Genomic DNA, 25,580 nt, shown 5'->3' with positions numbered 1-25,580 from the left:
GGAGCTGAATGTGTTTACCTAAATGAGACATCAAAATCCTCTTTGTTCTTGCTACAATGACACCACCAGCTGGCGAGAGAGAAGCCTCGCTTGCCAGGGTTACATTTGTTGTAGGTGTATTTCATTGAACATAAACTTACGTAAAATGTGGAATTTTAAGTGAAACAGCACAGACACACAAGAAGGGTGGGCAGGCCACAATATGTGCACAGAGCGCTATAAATACTACAGCTACTACTGCTCAGTATAATAATAGTAATAACAACAATAATAATCTATATGTGTACTTCTACCAACAGGGTTATGATGTGGATTAAAGCATTTTTTTAAGTTCTTAAAATGCTCAGAGATAAACACAAAGAGGCAACACATGAACTGCTTCATGAGGAGAATCACTTGTTTTTAACGGAAATAATGAAAAGAAGCCAAAACACACAACAGAGATGCGATCTGTCCTCTTTTCTTTCAGTCTTTCATCTCACCGAAGTGAAATCTGACAGACCGTCTGTGCTTCTTCCGAAACAACCACACAGAAATCAAGAGTTTGTCTCCAAAACGAGACAAAAGCCATCTGGGGGGGAAAAAAAATTGAAAAAAACGACTCTTCATGATGCATTAAAGCTTATGATTCAAGACATCATGGTATATTTAGAATGCTAACAGCCAAATAAAACACGCTGCACTACTTTTTTCCGACAGATATCGAATGATAAGTGAAGCTTAATGCTCTGCAGTCTTTACAGAATAGGCGTAGTATTTTGACACGGAGCTGTGTATTGAAAATGAGCCTCTAAGCAGACAACAACCTTTGGCATCCTGAGCCACTGCAGGAAACTAGACTGCCGCTCCTTTCTGGCAACAACCAAACAACCTTGAAACGCCGGTGACACGACAATCACACATGTCACACTGATGGCTAGAGTGGCACTGCTGCAAACCGCAGCAGGACGGAGGGAGAACAGAAATGCAGACAGGAGCAGAGAGACGAGACAGGGAAGCTATTGTTGAGCTCTGAACGACAGATGCAGAGAGTGGAAGTAATGGGCAGCCTGGGACAGATGACTGCAGCGTTTGTGGGTCCGTCTGACCTTTGCAGTAGTCTGCGGGGTCCTCCTGCTCCTCATCGTCGGAGCCCAGGATCTCCTCCTCCGGCTCTGGGGGCCCTGCCGGCTCAGGGGGAGGCGGAGGGGGCGGCGGGGGAGGAGGTGCGCTCACCGGGGCTTTCTGCTGGGTCTCAGGCCTGCAAACACAACAGCATGATGGACGTTAGGTAACCTATCAGGTAACTTTTCGCCGGAAATCCACCTCCCAGCCTCGACCATTTTACCTTGACATTCTTTTTGAATTTCTAGCTGTGACTCACAGCGAGTGCAACTGCAGACTGAGCTTTAAGAGCAGATGACTAATATCAAAATAATAACTTGTTGCTGATTGCCAGCATTCAACAGTGATTCACCCAGTACGAAGTGCATCAGAGCTTTTATATTTGCAGTTCTGAACACATTGTGTCAGACGGGTCTTCACTGCAGGGAAGGAAGAAGAAAGCTCAGGAAGTGACGTGCTGCATGTCTGTGTTTGGAATAAATAAAAGAAGAACTACAGCTGGCACGACCATCAATAGCATCAATAGACGGTGTTGCTGAACAAATAAAGAATAGGGCAGCAACTGCAGAAAATCATATATAATCAACAGAAAGCCCAAGAAGAAGGAGGACATCATAACATCAGGGACATTTTTTAATTTTGCAATACAATAAAAACACCAGTAGTCCTCCACACCAATATAACAGAGTTAGGTTTTGGTCAAAGAAACATCAAAATGAAGAAGGGGCTGGCTGCACACCAATAAAACCCAGCTAAGTTATATTTATTCAAGTATTTTCTGCAAGACCAAGTCTGAGCCCACATGCAGAACATGCTTGAATAAATATCTATTAGTTTTAAGTTGGTGCACAGCTGAGTTTTCTTTTTCTTTGGTGTATGGCAAACCCCTTCTACATTTCTGACACAATAAAATCAACAATTCATGAGTAAAAAGTGCAGTGCTTAAGAGCTTACAAAAACAAAAGCTTGATACGTCTACAACTGCTTCTGTAGAGTCAAACCCAGACACAGCTGATATTGCTCCTGCATTCCCTGTCGTCGTTGTAAAAGTATCCAAAATCAGGCAATAAAAACTACAAAAATGTGAGTTTTTAAGTGCTGCTTAACCTTTCTTATGAAAAAAAAGAGATTTATATATTCTCAAGAATGAATCTAATGCTAACGCTACGACAGATTTCAGTAAGTTTCAGCTTGTTTTCATTAGAGATGAGGATTATAAACTATGATATCTCAAAATGAGACATTTCTTATTATGCAATTAAATGTAGTGACTACAAACAGTAGCACAGAATTTTAATCCAGGCCAAAATGTACTTGCACTTGGTTGATGGGCTGTTTTTGTCTGGAGCTGAGACAGTCCGGCTGAACCAATTGACACCCACCCATCACCTCAGACATGAATCAACAGAAAAAATGGATACTGTCCAAAATCAGACAGAAGAAATAACTTGGAGAAATGAGGTAAGGAGAAGTGTTCTTGTTTGAAGCATTCAAGAGGGTATTCCTAAAATGTATGAATGAATGTATGAGAGATAGATTTGATCGGACATGGTTAGGCTGTCAGGGCTCGTATCCATGGTCCGTCCTTTCAGTTGCAAGCCTTCCTCCACTTCCTTTTGCTTGTCTAAAATGGAACTGAGCCCATGAGAGGGGGAACACAAATAGGCTGCAGAGCACAGGCTGCCTCTTTCTCCGGGCCTGGCTACCTTTTGAGCGTTTCGCTGGCACTCTTATCCAGGGCGACTTACAATGATTGATCAGGCTGGGGGTCCGGTGTTTTGCTTTAGGACGCTGCCACGGCACACAAGGCTATTTGTGGAGATTTTGGGAACACGCCTGTAACGTTTCCGTTTTGGGCCGACCAAACCTCCACCGCAACCTGTCACTGTGCTGCTTGTATCGGGACGCTGCAAACTATGGTGCTTTTTTTAGATTGCTGTGATAATACGCCACGGTAGTCCTACAAAATCTCATGTATAATCTATTTTGGTTTTATTATCCCACTGTTCACGACTGTTCATGCGTCCTTTAGAGCAGTGATTCCCAACATGAAGGTCGGGACAACCCAAGGGGCAGCTAGATCAATCTGAGGGGTCAGAAGAGACACTTATGCTCCTTTTTTTTAAACTTTCCTCTAATATCTTCTTTTTTTCTTGCTGGTAATTTTACCTCTCGCAGCCTCTGAGAATTATTTACAATTTACAATTATTTACAAGAATTATTTATAAGGACCTTATCCTTAGCATGTGCAAGTTGCAGATATGTTTCAAAGGGTCATAAGTAGGGCTGGGCAATCGGACGAATATAACCCTGTTGGTGGCTGGCTGAGTCCATTGCTGGTTGTTGTGTTCTTTTTGGATGATTGTTTAGGCAATTTTTGTCATTTTATGTTGCTAATTTAATTGTCTGAAGAACAAGCGAGAGCCGCTGCTCAGGGATACACTGTCGTCATCTCATTTATTGTGATTGGAGAAAAGCATTGCTTCGATTGAGGGACGTTTCCACATTTCATTTTGTTTCCGTCAGATGAGCTCTCCTGTCACAAGCCTGTAATATCAAAACAATGTGTGATGTGCTCGGAGGTGAGAATATAGCTCTCCCATTCAGGAGGGAAAAGGCTGACATTTTCAATCGACCTTATCGTGACTCAATCGAATCTTCACTTAAAGACAACTCGCTGTTTCAGTGATGTCTCTGTGAGACTGGAGCCGAGCATGAGAGAGCTTGACAACACGCTTTCTATTCAGCGTCACCTCAGAGCCCCGGCAACATGACCAAAATTAAGACAGAAAGTATATAAAAACATAAACACACAAAGCCAGGGCTTGTGAGCTGCAAGAAAATTGCGGTCACAGGCGCAGACACATGATGGAGCCTCTTGGTACGTTGCCATGGCAACTGCAGAGCAAAGGGGGGGGGGGTCCAAGACACAAAGTGTTAATGTGGTGGCAAGGCCAAAGCACGCACACGCACACCTACAACAGCAATGGTTCTTCCAATGCAGCAGCGAAGGACAGAAGATAACTTGGCATTGAGGTTTCATTGCTATTTTACAACTGACACACACACACACCCACACACACACACACAAACGCACACACGCAGTCGAGGGCTGTGTCCTTGCAGTGGGATGCTGCTTCTTTACCAAAAAAGTCACGTACAGAGTCATACATCACGCCTATTAGCTCTGTGCTTTTCTACAGCTCATCTTGCCATTGGCTGCGTGAACACTTAGCCCCACATAACTTTGTGGACCCGAGCCGAGCAGAAAAAACATTAAGATAGCAAAGACGCCACAGCCCGAAGAACAGACAGGCAGAGGAGGGACGGGGACAGAACGAAGACGAGTTGATGAAGACTCAGGGAGGTGGGAAGAAAAAAGAAGGAAACAGGAGGTCAGATATAGAGAGGAGCACAGAGACAGTATGACGCAAATAAGAAGGGAAAATATGAAGGCAAAAACAGAGAGGATGATATTGAGAGACAGGTAAGAGACATACAGAAAAAGACAGAGAGAGACAAATACAGTGCACAAAGAGAGACAGGTAGACAAACACATGCAGGGACAGAGAAAAATAGAGGCAGGAAGGAAGAAAGAGAGTAGTTTACTGTAGGCTGACGAGCAGAAAGACTAGTCGGAAAAACAGAAACAGAGAAAAAGGCAGAAGAGAGACAAAAATACACAAAAGATACAATCAGGGGGGAAAACATACACAACAACGAGCGCTATAGCAACTTTTGCCTCGTTTTGAATCTCCACACATTCGATACACAAAACCTTTATACAAACAGAGGCCACATGTGGGTGCGTGTTATTATCAACAAAGATCGATGCACACTGAGACACGCTGCACATCATTCCACCTTAAATTACACTGAAAAACAGGTGGAGGTGGAGAAAGCATTAGTGCTGAGCAAGTGGAAAACACAGGCAGTAACAAACAGGAGGCTGACAGCAAGCTCATCTTCGAACAGCAGAACACAACAGTGATGTAAGGTCATTACCTGCAAACACACAGTGCAGCACTTGTGTAATTAGATGATTTTCTTTGCCCTGCTGTTGTTTGTGTAAAGGTGAGATGTCACATCCTGTTTTTAAAGATGCAACTCACCACAAAGATTCCAAAAACTGCATTAATCATTCTTTCACTCATTCATTCTTTCATGCGTGGCACCGTGCCATGGCTGCTAGGGCTGCCAAAGTCTGCAGACATTCTGCTGGACCAGGACTGTACTGCTGGACTGTACTGAGTACTTCACAGGTGCATCCCCAACACTGTGCTCTTACTGAATAGCTTCTACATATAATAAGTGATTTGTACTCTTCTTTCTAATTTTAGATCAGGTTTTTAATCTGTACAATTATTGTAAACTGTAATTTTAAACTAGTGATTCTTAAATGTGCCACTGAGGTTCAAGAGTATGCAGGGTTTCATGCCAACCAATCAGCTATGATTAGTTCCATCCTCCTGGTTAAATGTCTTCTAATCAGTTTCCTCCACTTATTGGCACTAATTTGCACACTAGGAGCATCAATTTGCTCTTCATCCAAAGGGCGGACTTCTACCTCGCCTGTGCACGGCAGCAACCGCACGTTAAGCCCTCGTGATTTTAATGATAATTTTACTGCTGGTCTACACTGATTTTGATCCCGTTTCCATGATTTAAGAAGAAAATCTGCACCTGTGAGCAACACTCTGGATAAAAAGACAAAAACAGAAATTCATTTAGTGAAAATGGATGGTGTACAAAACTTTTGTTGGCTGTCCACACAGGAAATATTTGGAATTTATTTGTATGTTTTTCACATAAATATGCTTCTTTAAAAATCACACAGAAGCAGCATAATTCTGCTTTTGCTTTTGCTTATGTGTTCTCAGAAGATGCTTGTTATATTTTTTGGATGCTGAACAATTAACTGCGCCTTGGAAACCCACGTGTGATGGCCGAATGTTTGGCATGACATGTAGATAAAAACTAATTAACTAAAAGCAGTAGAGGCACAAGTGGATCAGAAAAGCCACAATCACCCACACATTTGTACTGCAAATGGTAGTTTTCCTCTTCTAAAATCTAATTTCAACCATTTTAAACAGCTAAAATAAAGACCAAAAACAATAGGGACAAGCTGTCCAATATTAGGTAAACTCTGCATTTCTGAGTCTTTTACTTTCGTGCACGTGTGCCACAGTATCATAAAGGTTTACAACCATGACTGTAACAGACGAGCACCGACATTTTCCTCATTGCAGACATACCAGTCACTTGCCGGCGACTGGAAAGACAAAATCAGCCCAGCACAAGTTTAGGTGGGTGTAATGGAAGAGCTGTGGTGATTATCAGCAAGTGCATACATGTGCATGTGTGTGAACCATCAGGAATGTCCTGCGTGTTTTAATGTTGCTGTCGTCATATAAAAAGGGGTTGAGTGTGTGTTTGTGTTTGCTGAGCTTCTAAAGGCAACACTCGTGCAATGATGCATGTTTAAAATAGGACATTCAGATTTTAATTGAAATTAGCATCTAGTTCTATTGTGGTAAAAGCACTACTTTGGAAATTGCGCTGTTTCAGTACATGTGATTGTATAGCACAGGTTGAGACAGGAGCCTCTCAGCCTATAACCTTGTACTGTGCAAGCAAATAACTTCAGAATGTGCCTTGTTATGTGTGTGGACATGCCCAGGCTGCTTCTTACACCCGAACCCATGTGATGTGCACAGATCTGAACACAGACACTGCCCTTTTTCAGTCTCAACTCTCACGCCCCAAAATGGCATCTGTAGTTTCAACGTTCGACTTCCGACAGCCCTGCATGAACTTCTAAAGAAGGCATTTCTCTTCCCACATACAAGTATTCATGTGCAGTATGATAAGTTCAACACAAGCCTACTTGAAAGGATTGACTTGTTGTTAGTCAGCAGAGAGAAATGTCCAAGCTGCTGCCCATTCACACCTGAAGACCAGTCATGTCATGCAGTCTGCAGTAGCTCATCATAACTGCAGAGGAAATGTTATGTTGCTGGAGGGATGTGGAGCGTATTGAACAAGAAAACAGGTGTAAAATGAGTTATTTGACAGAACCCACAGGGAGGAGATGAAAACTGAGACGCCGCTGAAGAGTGCATTCTTCACCAATGGTAAAGCAATTTTCCTACCAGTAAATTCCTCATCGTACCACACTGTGTAATTGTGCCTGAACAGCTTTTTGCTCCAAAATGGTGCCATGACAGGACAGCACTGAAAATATAAGCAGTGAGGAGGTAAAACAACTTCTAAATCAAAACAAGAAACATCAAACAGAGGAAATTAGAAATAAAGGCTGGCCTCTAATATAAGCCTGCTTTCAATAAAGGCCACGGTCACAAATTGAGGAAATACCATTATATACTTTGTCCACCTGTCCACCATTCCATGGAGTATATACCTTGGTCACAATTCTTAAAAAAACTGATCTATGAGATATGTATCAAGATTGATTGTTTATGCTATGTGTAAATCGATATCAGCCTCTAAAATCCAGTATCAGTTGGGCCAATTGTCACTCTGTGCCTAACCAGCATACAGCCTTACAGTCATTGTAGGCATCAGTAATCAGTATTTCCAGATTTAAAGGACAAGGCTTGTTGCTATATTATATATTTTTATTCACGTCAAATCCCAAGAAATTACCAAAAACAACAATGTGTTATTTCATCTCTCAATACTTTCTAACCCCCAAGCCCATTTCGTTCCTACTGAAGACAGAAATCTTTTAAAAATGGGTCATGAATATACTGAATGCTTTCATTTTTAAAGGGTAAATACTTTTCTATGCCCTGTAGTTTCACTTTTAACCCAAACAGGAGTAAGTAGTGTTTTTGCTAGGGACTATTTCCAGCTATGATTTGGTCCCCTAGTTCGTATTTACAGCAGCAGAATGGAGTGTTGAATTGGCTCAAAATACCACAAGTGGCCATGTTCATTGCGATGAAAAACATGTCACCTGGTGCAAACACGTGGCATTCATGTCTTTTACCCACTTTTTTAACAACTGTGGAGGTCTATGGCACAGACGATTAAGCTATTTCAGGTCATGAACATAAAGGGTGTAATTCAGCATATTTCATGTTTTTCTCATGCTAAATTCCATCACTATGAATAATTCTTAGAGACAAAATACAATGATTCTCTTGTGTTGTAAAAGACAGTTTGTGATATCTCAAATGTCTGCACAGTTTTTGTATTTGAGCCAGCTTCATTTCCTTTTGAGTATTGCAGTCCATACATATTTTGGCCTGTTTTTGCTGCTTGTGGGCCGAGTCCTCCATCCGCAACAAACGAGCAGCTGAACCAGTTAAAAGAATTCCTCAATCCCTTATCTATTCCTGTTCACTTGTGAGGAATCTCGGTCTCACGGTGGTTGCCCCATTTAATGACACATATCTACAGAGAGCGAGAAAAAAGAAAAGCAAGAGAATTTTTTCTCGAAAACACCAGTGAAAAGAATGAGAATTATTACAGGGGACTTTTTACAACCATGTGTGCCTTTTTTTTAACATTTTGGAACAATGTGTCCATTGTGTTTGTTTTTCCTGCTAAAGTCAGGCCAAAATACATGCAGTGCAACACATAATTACCAAAACACATTGTTGCCATGCATCTTGAACTCATTGCCACACTGCATGTCTTCTTTGAAATTTAATTACATTTTTTTTCTGCTCCCTGAATCCTACATACAAGCTTTCTTTCTCTCCTGTCATTTGAATAATTGGATCTAACAATTAAATCCACATGCATTCAGAGACTTGACAGCAACATATCCTGCTGTTAATGACAAAGAAAGTCACACAACGCTGCTAACACATCTCAGAACAGCCGTATAGAACAGCTGACCGCTCTCGAGTTCAAACTTGATGACTCATCCTTAAATATGTCTCGTTATCACCAAGGTAACAGGTATTCCTTAGCAACAGGAGCATCATCCTCCACTCTCAATGTTAAGGCGTGGGTTTCAGACCGCGGGTGTCCTTCAGCTCTGCTTAACCATTCCAATGGTGGCGTCTCTAACTCTTATTGATTCATCGTTAATCTTTCATTCTCTACGTCTCTCCATCTTGGCCCGTGTCGGTAGGACAGCTGACTCATTCTCTCCTCTCCTCCAGAGTATCTGTCTGTATGGAGAACTGAGATCTCACCGCTATTTTCAGGATGCAGCCTGCTGTCTCTGGCTGCGCTGCCCCCACATAACCTCTAGCTGCATGTTATGGCTCTGCAGGATCCTGTTTCATACCACCAGCTATCAATTCAAAGCATTATCATAAGGTAATGCAATGTTAGATTCCCATACAGCATACTGTACACTGTGAATATGAAATGTGGCTGCTGCCATTATCTTGAACTTCTGTTTTCGCTTCAGAGGGATTTTCACCAGCCAACACTGTGAATGAATCAACAAGACAAAACAACAAGGCAAGAGGCCCAGACAATGTCAACCTCAGGACATTTAGAAGAGTACTCCACTGATTTAGCATGGACTCACAGCTGGACAGCTGGAAAAGAATAAAAATCAAATCTAAATGGATGCAGCAGAACCAGAGATATGGTCTTTAGTATTCTAGTAGTGCCTAATGCAGCAGTGTTCCCCACAAACTATAGTTTGGCAGGCCACCCAAGTACATTAAGTATGTTTGGTGACCCATTTTAGCCTTTTTTTGTTTTTATTTATTTGTATTTGTATTTGTTTTATTTATGTTATTTATCTGTGTGAGAGAACGACATCATTTGCGATTGATCAGCTGGTGGACAATCACCCTTTTCTACCTGTTCATTTTACCTTCACAAGAAGGGTCTGCTGACAATCCTACATGCAATGCAGAAAAACAGAGCGAGAGAGAGAGACGTTGGTGGTTGACCACGTTGGTTTTGATCGTTTCAATAGGCTACGTCATCAACAACAAGTCTCTTCCACATGCAGCTCATCTGCTGTCCTGAAAACGGGCTCATGAACGTTTTATTGTTGGAGCAACTTTATAAAACACATGGCTGACAGAGAAAGTCAACAGAGCAGACATTTGCAGAAAGAAAGAAACAGAAAGAGGCAGGGCAAGCCGTTGTCTGAGGGGAAAAGTGAGGTGAGCAGATTAATGTAGTTTGTGAGTAATCACTAAAATAAGGTGGATAATGAAGAAGAATTGTGAAATAAGATATAATCTACTGAAAATAGTCTAATGTATTCTTTTAAATATTTGTAAGCAGATGGAATCCCCCTTGCAGGCATGTGCAGGAAAGCTGGCAGGAGTCACAGTCCACATCAGAGTCTTGAATGGCTTTCAAAGGGAACCTGGACACTTCAGTCACTCATGCAATTCTAAAAAAAAAACTTTTTGTGCAATTCTGCAATTCTGTAAGTGAGCGAGGGAAAAACTTTTTCAAGATTCAAGGGTTAAAAATCACAAACTTTCCATCGAATTGAATAATATTTTTTAACTTAACACCTGACAGTGATGTTTGTTTTCCCTCCCTCTGGTGAGTCTGCATTGTCAGCATTCTTCCTGGAAATTTTTAGAATGCCTGGTTGACTAGAATGTATGGGGTCCCCTACAATAGCCACCCAGGACCACGATCCATTGCATGATGGTCCTGGATCAGTGGTAACGTCTCAGTGACAAGACCAGTAACACAGACCTCCCAAACATGGAGAGACTGATTCTGTAAAACATGGGGGCTGTGCTAAGCAAGCAGCTTCTAATTAATAGACACAGAAAAACATAAATAGTCTGCTTTGTGCCGCAGGGTTCAGGCCACACCGATCTATAGAGGCCGAATCGACTGTTGCTGAAATTCCCCACAGGCAGCCGATGGATACAAGACCACACGCGACTCTGCAACAAACAACTGAGCTCTACTGTAGATACATGATGCATAGTGTACGTGTTTACACAGAGGCACAAATGCAAACAAACTTTAAGATGACAGGCAACAAAGGCTAATGAGCAAAATCCATTCAATTCCCTATAGCACGCACAAATATAGAGATGTTGGTGCACTAAAATGTACTGGCAGCAGGCAGATACTCATCTGTGACTGCATGGAAAACCCTTGTGATAAAACCAGTTGACTTGGAATAAAATTTGCATTGGAAAACAGGAACATTGCTCTACATGGCTGGTGGGGTGACATATGTGTGCATGTGTTCACAAAACACACACACCCACAACGCCTTGAGGCAGTGGAAGTCAAGTGACATAGCTGCACACCCAGTAGGACAAGCACATTTCTATCTCTGACACACAAAGACCAATATCCACATACCCAAACACACAAAGCATGCATGCACACTATGAAAGTCACATTCATGTTCATATTCGTGTGTTTTAGTTTGCGTCATGTGCGTTTTCTGTGCTCTGTTGTACAAAAAGCCATTAGTCTATGGTTCCCGGTATATTCTGCTCTGTATAGAAACATCTAACAACAGCTCTTACACACAGAGCCGATGGGTATCTGCTGTATCTTTCATTGTGCGGTGCACTTTACACTCTGCACTCCATGCTCTATTGTGCACTCATTCACTGCATTCTGTATTTATACATTCCAATGACGTCAGCCAGCCACAGAGCCTGTTATTGTGGAGGTGACATCCGCCCACACTCAGTTACAGCATCACAAGAAGCCACGAGCACGTATGTAAAATTCAAACGTACTTTCAACACACATAAATACACAGTGACGTACAATAATATTCTGTTTACAACCTGAATCCAAAAATGTTGTATAAAACAGAATGCAATCATTTGCAAAAAAAAAGGTACCGAAAACAGTTTTACAAAGTGTTCCTGAGCCCATGCCGTAACATCCTTTATACAATCATGTGTTCATAAAGTGGTGAACCTCGCTCCATTCTTGCTTGTGAACGACTGAGCCTTTCCAAGATGCTCCTTTCATACCCAATCATGATACTATCACCTGTTACCAATCAACCTGTTTACCTGTGAAATGACCCAAACAGGTGTTTTTGGAGCATTTCACAACTTTCCCAGTCTTTTGTTGCTCCTGTCCCAACTTATTTGAAATGTGTTGCTGCATCAAATTCAGAATAAGCAGATATTTACAAAAATCAATGAAGCTGATGAGCTCAAACATTAAATATATTGTCTTTGTTTTGTTCAGTTGAGTATATGTCAAAAAGGATCAGCAAATGATCATGTTCTCTTTTGTTTATGGTTTGCACAGCGTCCTAACGTTTTTGGAGTCAGGGTTGTTCAAGCACAATGACAAGCCTCTGATGATCCCATCAACTCTCTGTTTTTATTCACCATCAGATTTAAGCATGTTCATCACATGTGGTGCTCTACATGCACCTAGATCAGGACTTTCTCAACAGGACGTGACCCAACAACCATTTCTACTAGGCCTTTAAAAGAAACTTAACTTCATGGCATCATGTACTTACAACAGAATGTGAGAACAGACACAACAACTAATGACATCTAACCAGAATTTCCCACTTCACACAGTGATTTTGACCTGGTAATGCAATAATTTAATTATGACAAACAATTTTTAAATGAGGAAACATAAGGAGGAAAGGATTGTGCTGCAGTGTATTAGGAAAGGTTATTCCATTAATTGTTTGCAAGATATAGGTGGAAAGGAGTAGAGCTATCCTTAATGTTATTAACAATACCTGCATCTATTTAGATTTTACTTGAGGCCTACAGTCCTGTTACCTTGTTTTTCTCAAAATCGATGCCAAGTTCAGAAAAAAACAAAGACTAACATAATTTGATTAGGATAAATATAAGTCAAATGCTGCACTTCTTAGGGAAAATGGTGAGAATGGAGCTTCCCTTTTCCTTTAGATCTTCAGTGAGGTACCTAAAGTCCTCTATTGTCACCAGCATGGGTCATTATATATCTTTTTCTGCAAATCAGACTTCTATATGAATGCTTATTTGGATCATGGCAAGAAAACAACAGCAACATTTAATCCTGTGTATTAATAAATGACTTAACTCAATATTGACTGTAGTCCATGGTGATCAAAACCCCGCAATTTCATAAGAGAAAGTTTCTTTTCTGAAAAGATATTTTAATCTGCTGAAGTTCACAGTCATTACAAGCAACACGGAAGAATCATGTAATTGCTGGCTTGAGACAGCCAATTATTAGCACTGCCACTGCAGCTTGCTCACCAATCCCAAGGGGCTTCATTGATAGCAAAGGCCCCATCTCCAGCTAACAATAATCCTCCTGAAAAGCAACATAACGTTATTAGTTTTCTGAAGCAGGCGTCAAATCGTTCATATTAATCACTGCCAATCACAGAGAATGTCACCATTAATGAGGTCCATGTATATTCATAACCGCACCTCAGAACTACAAGAAGATAAAATACCAGATTGTCAATCTAAGGAAGAGTCAAAATGGAGAGCTTGTTTTCATGCTTTAATGTGGAAAGAATTTTTCCATGTTCGTATCCAGAACCACAATCGCTGGAATTTCCACAGAATGTCAAAATTGCAAAGGTCTCCTGGATTAAGTTCCTTTGTTTTTAGCTTATTACCTGCAAAATGTATGAAGAAGGGCAAAAAGCAAGGTTTCTTAATTTGAATTGCTGTTTTGATGTGTTTCAGAGAGAGAGATTCACCTCACTGCATCGATACAAAGACGGATGTCTTAGAAGTAGCAGCAATCATTGCACCTTCTCTGGTGCGACGTATCCAAGCCTGTTTGCTGCTTCCAACTTTATCAGATGCAGGAATACAAATAGAAACATGGTTTTCGGCCAGATTTAAACCACGAGTCCTGGCTTTGGTCGTGTGTGTCGACAACAACACAAAAAGCAAAACAAGAAAAGCTTCAGTGCTGGAAAAACATCAACATGAGAGTGGTAGAACTGGTTATGACTCCTCTTTGTTTCAAACAAACTCTTTCCGACAAGAAACTCTCAGAGCAAATCCTTCTATGTGCCCCAAAATGATTTCACGCAAAAAACACGCTCATAATACGCCTGATAGACAGTTTTTCAATCACTGCCTTCCCAAACCTTAATTTGGTTCAAAACAACAAACAAAGACATTATAAATGGAGTTAAAAAAAAAAAGATCAAGACCAAAATAAAAGTTGCAGCTTTGAAATCTGGACTTGACTCAGAAAACAAAAAATACTTAAACACATAAACACCTCATGGATGCAGCTCGAGATTCTTTTCTTCAGTGAATGATTCATAGTTTAGCCTACCAAATGTCAAAAAAGTATGAAAACTTCTCATCACATTTTCCCAGTCTGAGATGACGTCCTTAGCTGTCTTGTTTTGTCCGACCAACAGTCCAAAATCGAATAATATTCTGTGGCACACAAATCCTCAAGAGATAATTTTATGCCAATTGACCCCATAAGAAATGGACTAATTGTTGAAGCTCTAAAACAGTTATAATAAAATGTATGATAATTAAAAAACACTGAGATAGAAAGTTAAGGGCCTTTGCTCCTGACTTTATCAATGCTTACGGATTCAAATCCTACCCTAAAAATCACAAACAAAATTACAAATCTTTCCTGAAAAGTGCAATTAGGAGTAGAACACTTTTTTGAGCCCTGAGTAATGTCTGCAGGTACTCCCCAACAACCTCCACCAATAAGGAAGGGTAGCCTGAGAGGCCAAACCTGAAAGTATTTTGCATTTTTTGGCCATTTTTGGACCAGTGCAGAGATAAAAACCATTATTTATCCTATTAGTCCTGTCAATCCCGTCCCCCTTTGCTCCGATTGCTCATTCCCCTACATGAGGCTAGCAGAGGATGGAATGAGGGGTACCTCGTTAAATAAAATGTTAAGACAAACCACACGCCGTAGTTTTGAAACTTAGCTTTACCCGTGACAACAAGAGCTCACAACCCGTCTTGAACTTTGCCCATTAGTCTTGTCAATCCAGGACACCATCAACACTATTTCTCATTTCTTGCCCCTCTACCTGTTTCGGAGGGCCCTGTGGCGCAAGCGGAGCACACACAAAGCCAGCCCCCATTTCTTCTTAGTGGTCAGACTCGGGCTTAACTCCATAGAGAGCGCTGGACGGATGGACAGAGAACACAGCAGCTCCCGCTCTCTGCTGCAGATTCACAGATACAGCAGTGGAGGGACAAGACGAACCCAGCCTTGAATTCCAGCAGAAGTCACGTGGAACTGCGACACCCACCTGCGAACGATCCCTCTCAATGCCCGCTTGCGTTCGGAGCGTGTGAGCACGAATGCACACACATACTATAACATAGACTGCATGCATCTATTTACACTAAAGAGCACAGACACACACACACAATATCTCACGTACAGCTTAGAAATGCAACACCCGCTACGCATTAGCACCTCTCCATCTCTAACCATTAAAACAAAGCCGTTACCTAAAATACACTCTGAACACTCTGGAAAGGCATCCGATGCCAATTAAGCTTCCAGACATGGCTGTTCCCAAAAATACTTTATAATATGATTTGAATGTCAGCTCATTAGCATGCCAGTGTGTCTGGAGTCAGAGCTTCACATACAAAGTAGAACTGGGGTCCCAAGTGGTGCGTGACGGTGGCGTGAGCCGCCGGAAAGACCAGCTGTGTTATGTGCAAAGCCAGTCGCAAACGGTGGAGATGATTAAAAATACAGCGTTTGCTCCCGGGTGAGAAGAGTCACATAGCAGCTATTTGTGACCCTCATCGGGTCACATGGCATAAAGAGAGAGAAAGCAGAACTTTATATGCAAGATTTTAGCTCACTACTTAAATCTGTCAGCTTTTAGACAGACAGATACATTTACTAAAGACTTCTGGCTCAAACACTTCACCAGCCTTTTATCCACTATCTTAAAATACAAGGAAACGTGTCTCCTACACCATCTTAGTATGTTATTCTATTCAGTGGCTTAATTAACCTAGTCCAATTCTGTATGTGTAAAAATAACATGCTAAAATGTGAAGTTTCTTATTGATTATGGCTAATATATGTCACCAAGGCAACAGGATATGTATTCAGAAGGCCTGCATGAGAAATGAAAGCGGCAGAAGAAAAATTAGAGCACTTGTTCAATTACTTTATTATTTTAGGGCCTGCATAATATTTCTACAATATCCCTGTGGGACCTGCAGTATCTGACATGGTTTAGTTAAATACTTAGTGTCTTATGTACTATATGTACGATGTAACCTAAATTCTAACATTGCTATAATATTGTAAAATATTCCTATGATATTTCACATCATCAGTATTGCACAAGGCTGCATCTAATTACCATTTTCATTGCGATTTATCTGCAGAACATTTGATTCTTTGGTGCAAAAAATGTCAAATTTGGAAAATGTGAATTTTTCCATGTTCAGATTCCTTGTTTTGTCTGACCAACAGTTAAAAACCCAAATATACTTATGTAACTATCATAGAACTACATTTCAAAATGAAATTTTCTTTAATTTGAGTTATATCAGAATCAGAATTGGTTTATTGCCAAGCAGGTTTTCACATACAAAGGCCTTTTTTGGTGTGTTTTGGTGCATAACATCACACACAGGAAGCAGGAAAAAGAAATGAAAGGTAAAAGGTAAGGACTGCAAGTCATGAATCATTCCTGTTTTTTATGTTTACTGAAGGTTGAGTCCGCTCTGGCGTGTCTGTTTTTGCCAAGTTGAAAGCCACATTTTCCATGCAAGACAATGAAGGCTGCAATGATAGAAAACCAGAAACTATTCACATTTGAAGCTTCAACCAATCAGTTTTTCGGAATTTTTGCAAAGTAAAATGATCAAACAATTGATCAAGTATCAACATTGTTGAATACATTTCTGACAATCAACAAATCATTTCAGTTCTAGTATTTATACCTTGTGACTTTGTCCACATTTAACTCATATTGGTCAGTATAATATCACAGGAACTGTGCCAATGAGTCTCTCTAAATCACAGGAGCATTCATAACACACCCTGTTCAGGATCGACCCACCCAGCCTGGCAGTGCATGGCAGCAGCAACAGGCAGACACGCACCACCATGGCTTAGCGGACGTTTCAGCCAGTTTAAACTCGAGGCCAGGGTGTGAGCTGAGCGTGCAGAGCTGGCATGTTGATTATTTGGAAGAGTTTCATGGGTCCAGAGCTCAAGAAACCCCACCTACTCAGAGCTGACGCAGAAAACCAACGAAAACAACAAAACACGCCCATAACCATGCTGCAGGAAAAGACACAACAGTTGAACTGTGTTCTCAGACACAACAGATGAATATTGTTCTCAGTTTTGCAGCAGACGAGTGACTCAGTCCTACAGGGCATAAGGCGTTGATGAGAGGGGTTATGTGTCTGTGTGTGACTGTAGGAGGAGACAAAAGGGGACAAAAAGTAGCACCTTCCAATGCAAACGTGCTGTCTTTTCACGTACATGCATATGCAAAGCCGCACAAACAAACACACGTCTCCCCACACACACAAACACAAACAGGCCATTATCATTCCACTGCTTCAACGCTGCAGCATCAGTAGAAATTAGTCCCCCGGTGACCTAGCATTACCCAACACACTGCGCAAGTCTGCAGAGAACCATCTATCTTCTCCCTCCATCTTCCCTCCTCTTCTCTCCTTCCCCCCTCTGCTTTTTATCTCTGTCTATCCGAGGCTTCCCAGCCGTCTGCATCAGCTCTCTCCTGAGGTTTCCGCTGTCCTCTCCCGTTCTCCGCGCTCTATGTCTATCTTGGCCTTTCTCTTTCTCTCTCCAGCTTTCGTCCTTTCGGCTTCATCATCTGTCTCTCGATCAGTTCATCTCTCTCTTAGGGCTATCCCCTCTACCACGTTTCTCTGCTCCTCTCCTCCAAAAAAAGATTTCCTCCCTCTCCCCCATCTCTCACCCTTCCTCCATTTCCCTGTTTCTGCTGAATATAATTTACACAGTGACGTAGCAGTAAAGCCGACTCCAGCAAAACTAATACGCTGATGGCAGATAGCTGTAAAATAATGAGAGAGAAAGGCCCTAGCTGCATGCTAACTAGCCACACTGCAGCTAAAGGCACTACACAGTGAGACAGATGAACTAAAGGAGAATGTTTTTCCTCCATTTTTTTCTTTTGCACAACAGGAAAACTGCCTATTATTAGCATTGCTAGACTTGCTTATCAAAACAAGCAGGTTCCTCCTGCACATCTGATGGCTAACATTCAGTGGTGGGGGTTTGAGTACTCAGATTACTTTTTATGTTATAACAAGCAACATAACGCGTTAGTTTTGCACTTCAAGTAATCACTTATTTAGTTAAGCTTTCAAATAAACAACCCATTACTGTTAAAATGACCCGTTTCTTATGTCGTCACAAAAACATAACGAAAGTCCCAGACGCATTCACACTGTTTTTGTTCCTTTCTTGCTTCTTAGGTGTAGCTGCAAACTAGTGGAAGCCATCCGAGCCTACGGTTGTGTTAGAGCACATGTAGCTCAGCTAGCGAGACGGCGGAGACGACAGGATTATTATTATGGAAAGTGACAAGAACATCACAGCAGAACACAAATTGTGACTGGGTGATAAGTGTCTGTCAGCTGCAAAGAGCTCCACTTCTTCAAATCTGAAGAAGCACCTCCAAGCTAAGCACAGCTCCGCAACACTCCGATCCCCTCAGTTTCCATTTACTTTTTATAAATAACTCTAAAAGTTAAAGTTGTATGAACTTGTCAGGCTATATGCACTGAGCCCTGGTACCCTCTTGATTTTATGCTTACTTGTAATCAAACATAATTGTTAAAAAATGTTGTAAGGGGATATTGTGTCTGTTATTCCTGTTATCAGCCTGCAGAATTGCAGATTATGGCCAGTACACTACACTATGCAATGCCAGTAGAGTCAGGACATTCAGAGGGGGACAATATAACCATGACGCACAAGGAATCACAAAAGGGTAATGCAACAGTCCTCTAACTGGTCACTTTTCTCAGCAACGCTGTAACATAACAAGTTACTTTTTAATGCCAGTAATCTTGTAATGTAATGAGTTACTATTAAAAGTAACATTACTGAACACTGTTAGCACTAACAGTGCAAACATGCCGCTTTATGGATCAAGAGTAAGTTTGTTATTGTTACAAAATATGTACAATATAGGAACATTAGTGAACCTCAGATGATCAATATATAAATTTATACTGGATTAAAATGAATTTCTGCAGTCTTCATGTTGTTAGTCTCAGTTTTGATGTTGCACCAATGTAACACGTGGTGCACATTTTTATCAAGATGCATCTGATAACTCTTTTTCAATGACTTCACAGTCACTAACAGTCACAACAGCCAACGAACAGGACCAATGCCGCCACTAGTCATGAGACTGCTGTTGCATGAGATCCTGTTCAAACAGATAAACTAAAAACCCTCCTGAATGGACCCAACACCAGATGACAAAGGGAGATATGGAAGTTAAAAAAGGGCCAGATAAGAAGAGAGGATAAAGGCAGAAACAGAAGGAGATAGTGAAGAGATTAAATGGGAACGAGTGATCTGGCATGGGGAGCAGCACAGGAAAGACTGGAATGTTGTATATGTAAACATGCGGCGTCAGAAGGCTCTGGGAACACTGGACACAAACACATAATGTCAAGAGCGGTAGAAAGCTGATCCTAATAACGTGATAAGCACTCTTGCTGCTTATCACTTGGATCCAATGGCAAAATTCCCATTGTTCTTTACACGAAGCAACATAATTTTAGTGGAAATTTGCTTGAAGCTTTTTCCAAAACAGTTGAGTATTTTCAGTGCGGACTGCAGCAGTGCTTGCGATGGGGAAGTGTGCCGTTACATTAGTGGTCAAGGCAACTAATCCAGGCTTTTCATGAAATAGTGTCATAGTAGTGTTGATGCGTGTAGCCAAACAGGCTCATATCAGAGGTAAACACAAATAACTAAATAAATAAATAAAAGCAGGAGAAGGGGCTCTTCAAATGTTGAGCTGGTGATGTTTAAGTCACTGAAATGTTCACTTTTTTTGTCACATTTCTAGCCATGCCAGCCATATTAGTCTGTCCATCCACCACTTTGGTCCTGACTAAAATGTCTAAACATGGATGGATGGTCATGAAATGTTTTACAAGCATTCATGTCACCCACAGCATGAATGCTTGTAAAACATTTCATTTCGGCCTGACTTTTTGCCTAGCGCCATCATCAGGACAGTATCTGCAAAGCTAATAACATTCCCATCAGCCTCAGCTAGAGAATGCTAGCATGCTAAGACGCTAAAATAAGAGGTTTTTTTTCTACACTGTCAGTATCACCCTATAGTGTATATATTTTTCATCCATTCTGATCCGCAGTACATCTACTGGTGCCACAGTGTGACCTTTGACCCTTTACGACAGTTGCTGATACCCTGCAAGACACTCACAGCAGATCGGGTGCCTGGGTCCAGATCACATGACCCACTCCTTGGGGGTATCGCCATGGCGATCGCGTCAGACACACTGAGGTGTCTTGTTCCCAGCCGCTATATGTTTGACTCAGTGATTCCTGTTACTGATTATCCACATAGGATTTCATTGAGCAGGGTGGAAATTCCCGCTGTTATTCTGTGGGGAGACGGGGACAAAGTTGCGCTATGCAGTCAGGTTAGACTTGTTTGCGAGGCTTGAAAATTTCAACACAGTTTTGACAACACATACACCCAGAGGTGTGCGTATTTACCATTGCTACATCTCCAAAAGGCCTCTGAGGGCTATGACAGATAGCATGCGTGAGGGTATGTCCGTCCCCCTCCGTCACAAATGGAGACTGGAGGCCAGATAAAAGAAGAAGAAAAAACGGTGGCAGGAGAGAAAGTAGAGGCCACCATTTGTTCCTTTCCAGACATAAGAGGGGGGCCGGTGGGGATAATGGAGGCCAGGAAGCCAGACAGGCAGGGCAGGCCGGCTAGTGTGCTAGCTAGCTCCCTGCCACGCTTCATTAGCTATTGTCATGTCGCTGCATGGCCGGGGCTACTCACGTCCGTGTGTGTGTTTGTGCACCCTGTGCGCGTCTGCAGGGATGTGGGTCGCACCAGAGAAGATGGGTGGAGGCCATACAGGCCAGTCGAAGCTACATGCAGTGTGTGAATGTGATAACTGCCATCGGCCGTTCTCCCGGAGCTGGATGTTTTCTGCTGCATTGGTCTGGCTTACTGACCGACTGGACACATTCCAGTACTTCACATAGCCTCCTCTGCACTACTCGGTCCTCCTTCTGTTTATCTTTTGCCTAAGTTTAATCTCTCTCAGCTCTGCTCTGGAGTCTTCAGATACACAGATCTGGTTTATTTTTAAAGCTTAGACATTTAGTCAATTAATAGATTAGAAGTGTGACAGAAAATTAGTTGGCAATAAGTAATTTTTCTTAACATTTAACTAAAAATATCCTGGTTGTAGCATCTCAAAAGTGAATATTTCCTGGTATCATTGTCTTCCAAGATGGTGAACTGAATTAGGGCAGCAACTAGCAATTATTTTCATTATCCATTATAATGGATAAGTTGTGGATTATTTTCTCAATAAATAATTGAGTCCCAAAAATAAAAGTACCAAAAGAACTGTTGGTCAGACAAAGAAACGATTTAAAGACATGACCCTAAACTTGTGATGGGCATTTTTCATTTTCATTTTCTGACATTTGACAGACCAGTTAATCAAGAAAACAACTGTCAGAATAGTTTCATAGAGCTGTAATAGTCAAACATAAGGAGAAAAAAACGCAGGCTGGAAGGAGGCTGCACAGGATGTACCTGTAACCTGTGTTTCAACCAGTGTCAAGCAGATGAACGAGGAGGTAAGATGGAAAATTTCAGGGTTTGCTGGAAATAGCTCGAGGTGTGTCTGTGTGTGTGTGTGTGCATTTGTGTCTATGCTGCTGCTTCTGACCTCTCATGTCTATGCACAACATTCATTTATCACATTTCTCTGTCTACTCATTTTACCTCCCACCTTCCCTCTCGCCTGTCTCACTTCCTCCCCCTGTTCCTATCCTTCTTCCTCTTCTGTGTCCGAGAAGAGTGGCAGCTTTAGTAATCACTGTAAAAACCATGCATCATCCAATCACACGTACAAGGTACAGATGCACACTCCCACCTGCATAACCACACACACACACACACACACAAGAGCGCTCAGATCATGTATATGGATTACATGCTAATCTGGAACAATGAACCCACCTGTCATGTTTGCAGCGGACGTGACATTTTCAACAGCTCACCTAAGCACCACCCTTAGTCAAACACACAGATGTGAGAATACACACTGACTGCAGGTGAGACAATCAGCATCAACGACCCAACACTCCTGTCTCTCAACAGCTACAAGCATTAAACTCCTGACCTTTGGGTGTTTATTTGTGCAACTTTTGTTTAATCCTTAAAGAAAGTCTCTTGAAAGGACATAAGCCCTCCACCCAACAGCGCTGGTTCTGACCTAAACTGACGCGCCGTCACCCCACAGAAAGAAGCTTTAAGCCGCTCACACGCACCGAGGATGTCAAAACACATACATATCCTTAAACGCGCACACACACACTCCTCGTGCTCCATCCATCACCATCGCCGCCATGCCTCAAGTGCCAAGTTACACAACAGGGATTGTCTTCCTAATGCTAGAGCTCCAAGAGAAATTTGTCACAGTGCCGCCTCTTGCTCTTTTCAGCCCCAACTCCATCCATCCTTTTGGTTTAAGGCACACAAGTTATCCAATCCAGTCTGCCTTATTGTCGATTAACATGTTGCTGCACATCCCAAATGAATCACTCCAGATCTGTGAGTGTGTGTGTGCGCGCATGTGTGTGCGTGTGTGTGTGCATGACGCCTGGGGCCCAGATGGTGTTGTAGACAGAAAAATTGTGCTGTTATGACCCAAAACACAGGCCTAATATAGTCCACACACACAAATAAAAACAACAAATAAAAGTATAGGTCCAACTTCCAAATGAGTTCATCCTGCTTTAAGCGCAACAAACAAGTATTGCAACCATTATCAGTTTCGGGGATGCAACTAATTATGATAATTCTCAATGAATCAATGATCCATTCTCCATTACTCAGTTATGAAATGTCAAAAAAATATTCAAGTAACCAAATGTATCATATTTACAGAGATAAAAAAAAGAAAATGCAGCAAATCTTCGCATCAAAGCAGCAAACATTTGCCATTTTGCTTGATAGATGACTACAATTAATCAGCAATTAATTTATCATCAAGCAGGTGATGAATCATTTCTGATGATTTATTATTTCATTAATCAACAAATAAGTGGAGCAGAATTACGTATATTACAGTCTTTATAAGTTCATATTGGCAGTGCCATGCTTTACTGTGCTTGTCTGATCTCTCCAGCATATTCTCTGTCATATCAGTCTCTTTCTTGAGCTGCCAACTTGCAAATGCAAATGAAAAGTAAATTGATGCACTGAAAGAAAGAACTGCTGTGTTTGGTATCTGCAAGGATCCAGCCCAAAAGGCAACCCAGCTGTCCATGTAACACTCACAAAGCTGCAGATTCCTCTCTGATCCTCTGTGCACAGCTCAGCTTGTGGCATTCAAACACAGCTTTGAGCATAGAGGTATTAGCAGCTAGCCCACCCCTGAGGATGATAACTGATAGCGTTATTAGGTATTTATGAATAAATTCAGAGAGATGAGGAGATAAAACCTCATGACTAACTATACTGATACTTCTGCTGAGCTGCTCCCAGACCGGTCAACCTGAGACGGAGAAAACAGGCAGCTGCGTTGCACTGTTGCTGCTGTCATATGAGATGCTGCAGCCGTTAAAGAGGGCAGCAGTCTGTGTATGCGTGTAGCTCTTTGTTGTGATCCGCCATGCAACAAGGGACTGCTGCATTATTTTTAATTACAGGCCGACGACTGTGACCCAAACAATAGGGGAAGGGAAAAGCTAACCGAGTGATGAAATCCACAAATCTCACCACGCCAGGCCTGCCAGATGATACTCTATATTTATGTGTGTGTGTGTGTGTCTGAGGTCAGGAATCCAATTTTGCTTGTCTAGATGCTATAAATATAAGTTAGTATGATCATTTCCATCTATGCATTCACCCTTAGATGCTTCTCTACAGTACGAATCTGTGTGCACTGCCTGTTCCTCCAAATTAAACCTCACTTCATGTCCATTCAAACTGCCAAAGTAACGCCGCTCTCCTCTGTGCCCAACTACCCATGTAATAATGCCTGATATTGTTAGTGCCCATTTACTTCTGCCTATCTGTGTGCCCACTGCGCTGTGTTTGAGTGAGCCAGTCTGGGGCCTGGCGCTAGGCTGTGTGGATGGCAGCGGCTCTGCCTGATCGTACTTGGCACAGCATCAGTGGCTACCTGAGTCATCCAGTCTGCCTGCTCCTCACCCTCCAGCACCCGTCAAATCGAGCTCTTTCCGCATTTGCACACTGGAAGAGGAATGTGGGCTTGGTCCAAACAGATCTGAATGGATATGGGTTCTTGTGCATGCACTGAGAGTCTTGGACACACGTCACGACTTTGACCGATTCATGTTTAGATCCACTGCTCAAAACAGAGATGGAGACTACCAACAACAGCGCCTTTGTCCTCAAAACATCTCGTCTTTTTTTTCTTTTTCTTGTGCTTCCTGAATTCACTCAGTTACAACAGAAGTGACTCCCAGAACTATTAGCCAGTACAACAAGAGATCTGAGCAACCCTGTAAGCAATAAAACAGCACTCACTTTGATCATGTAAGTCTGCATGGGAGGATCTAATTAGACATAAAGATAGAAATGACTAAAGAGGCCATTAATCTCCATTGAGTAACAAAAGTGGGGTGGCTTCTGAATCATGGCCTATACATGTGTGTCATTGGGAATTATCCCATCAGGACAATTTGAAATGATACTAATATGAGTCTTTGTGTGTATTTCCAAGTGACTGATAATGCCTTGTGACTTTGTTTTTCATGCTTAAGACCGTTATTGGATGTTTTCACAATATGTAAATCTGTGATGCACTGCACCCCTTACAGCAGGTCAAAATCTGCCTGCGCACGTTGTATAGAAGTTGTGTGGCGCTCATTGTTCAGTAATGCTATGCACTGAGGTGCGTCATGTGGCGAGCTGTTGTCTTGCATCGCTGCTGAGATGCACTGCTGCTGCTGCTGCTGCTGCCGCTGCTGGCTGTGCTAATGTTGACGTGTGTTGACACTCTTGCTGTGTAAGCTCTGTGCTCCAGCGCCATAAAGAGACAGTATGTGCGTGTTGGTGTGTGTGTGTACGTGAGTGTGTTCTTGTTATTGTTGTCATAGATTTTCAGACGGCAGCAGCAGCAGCAGCTCGAGTGTGTATCTGAGCAGAGGTGTGTGAGCTGTGTTTTAAGAGGGTGTTTAAGTGTGTGTACTGTATATGCTGCACATGCATGTGAGGATGCTCTGTTTTAGCAGCCAACTGAAACGTTGCAGCACCATGCAACAATGAACTAATGCGTTTTTTTCCCCCTCCTCGC

At 41.9% G+C, this 25,580-nt stretch overlaps 1 protein-coding gene across 1 annotated transcript in view; it reads right to left on the bottom strand.

Moving 5' to 3' along the window:
- The window catches only part of srpk2 (SRSF protein kinase 2), a 74,355-nt gene that overhangs the window by 25,758 nt on the left and 23,017 nt on the right, over positions 1 to 25,580 (bottom strand). Inside the window, exon 3 of the mRNA XM_041938692.1 lies at positions 1,089 to 1,240. Coding sequence (XP_041794626.1) covers positions 1,089 to 1,240 — 152 coding nt within the window. The remainder of the gene's footprint in view (positions 1 to 1,088; positions 1,241 to 25,580) is intronic.

Source organism: Chelmon rostratus, chromosome 6 (genome assembly GCF_017976325.1).
Source record: "Chelmon rostratus isolate fCheRos1 chromosome 6, fCheRos1.pri, whole genome shotgun sequence".
NCBI lineage: Eukaryota > Metazoa > Chordata > Actinopteri > Chaetodontiformes > Chaetodontidae > Chelmon > Chelmon rostratus.
Note: the sequence above shows the minus strand (reverse complement) of the source record. Positions and strands in the feature narration are given on the sequence as shown.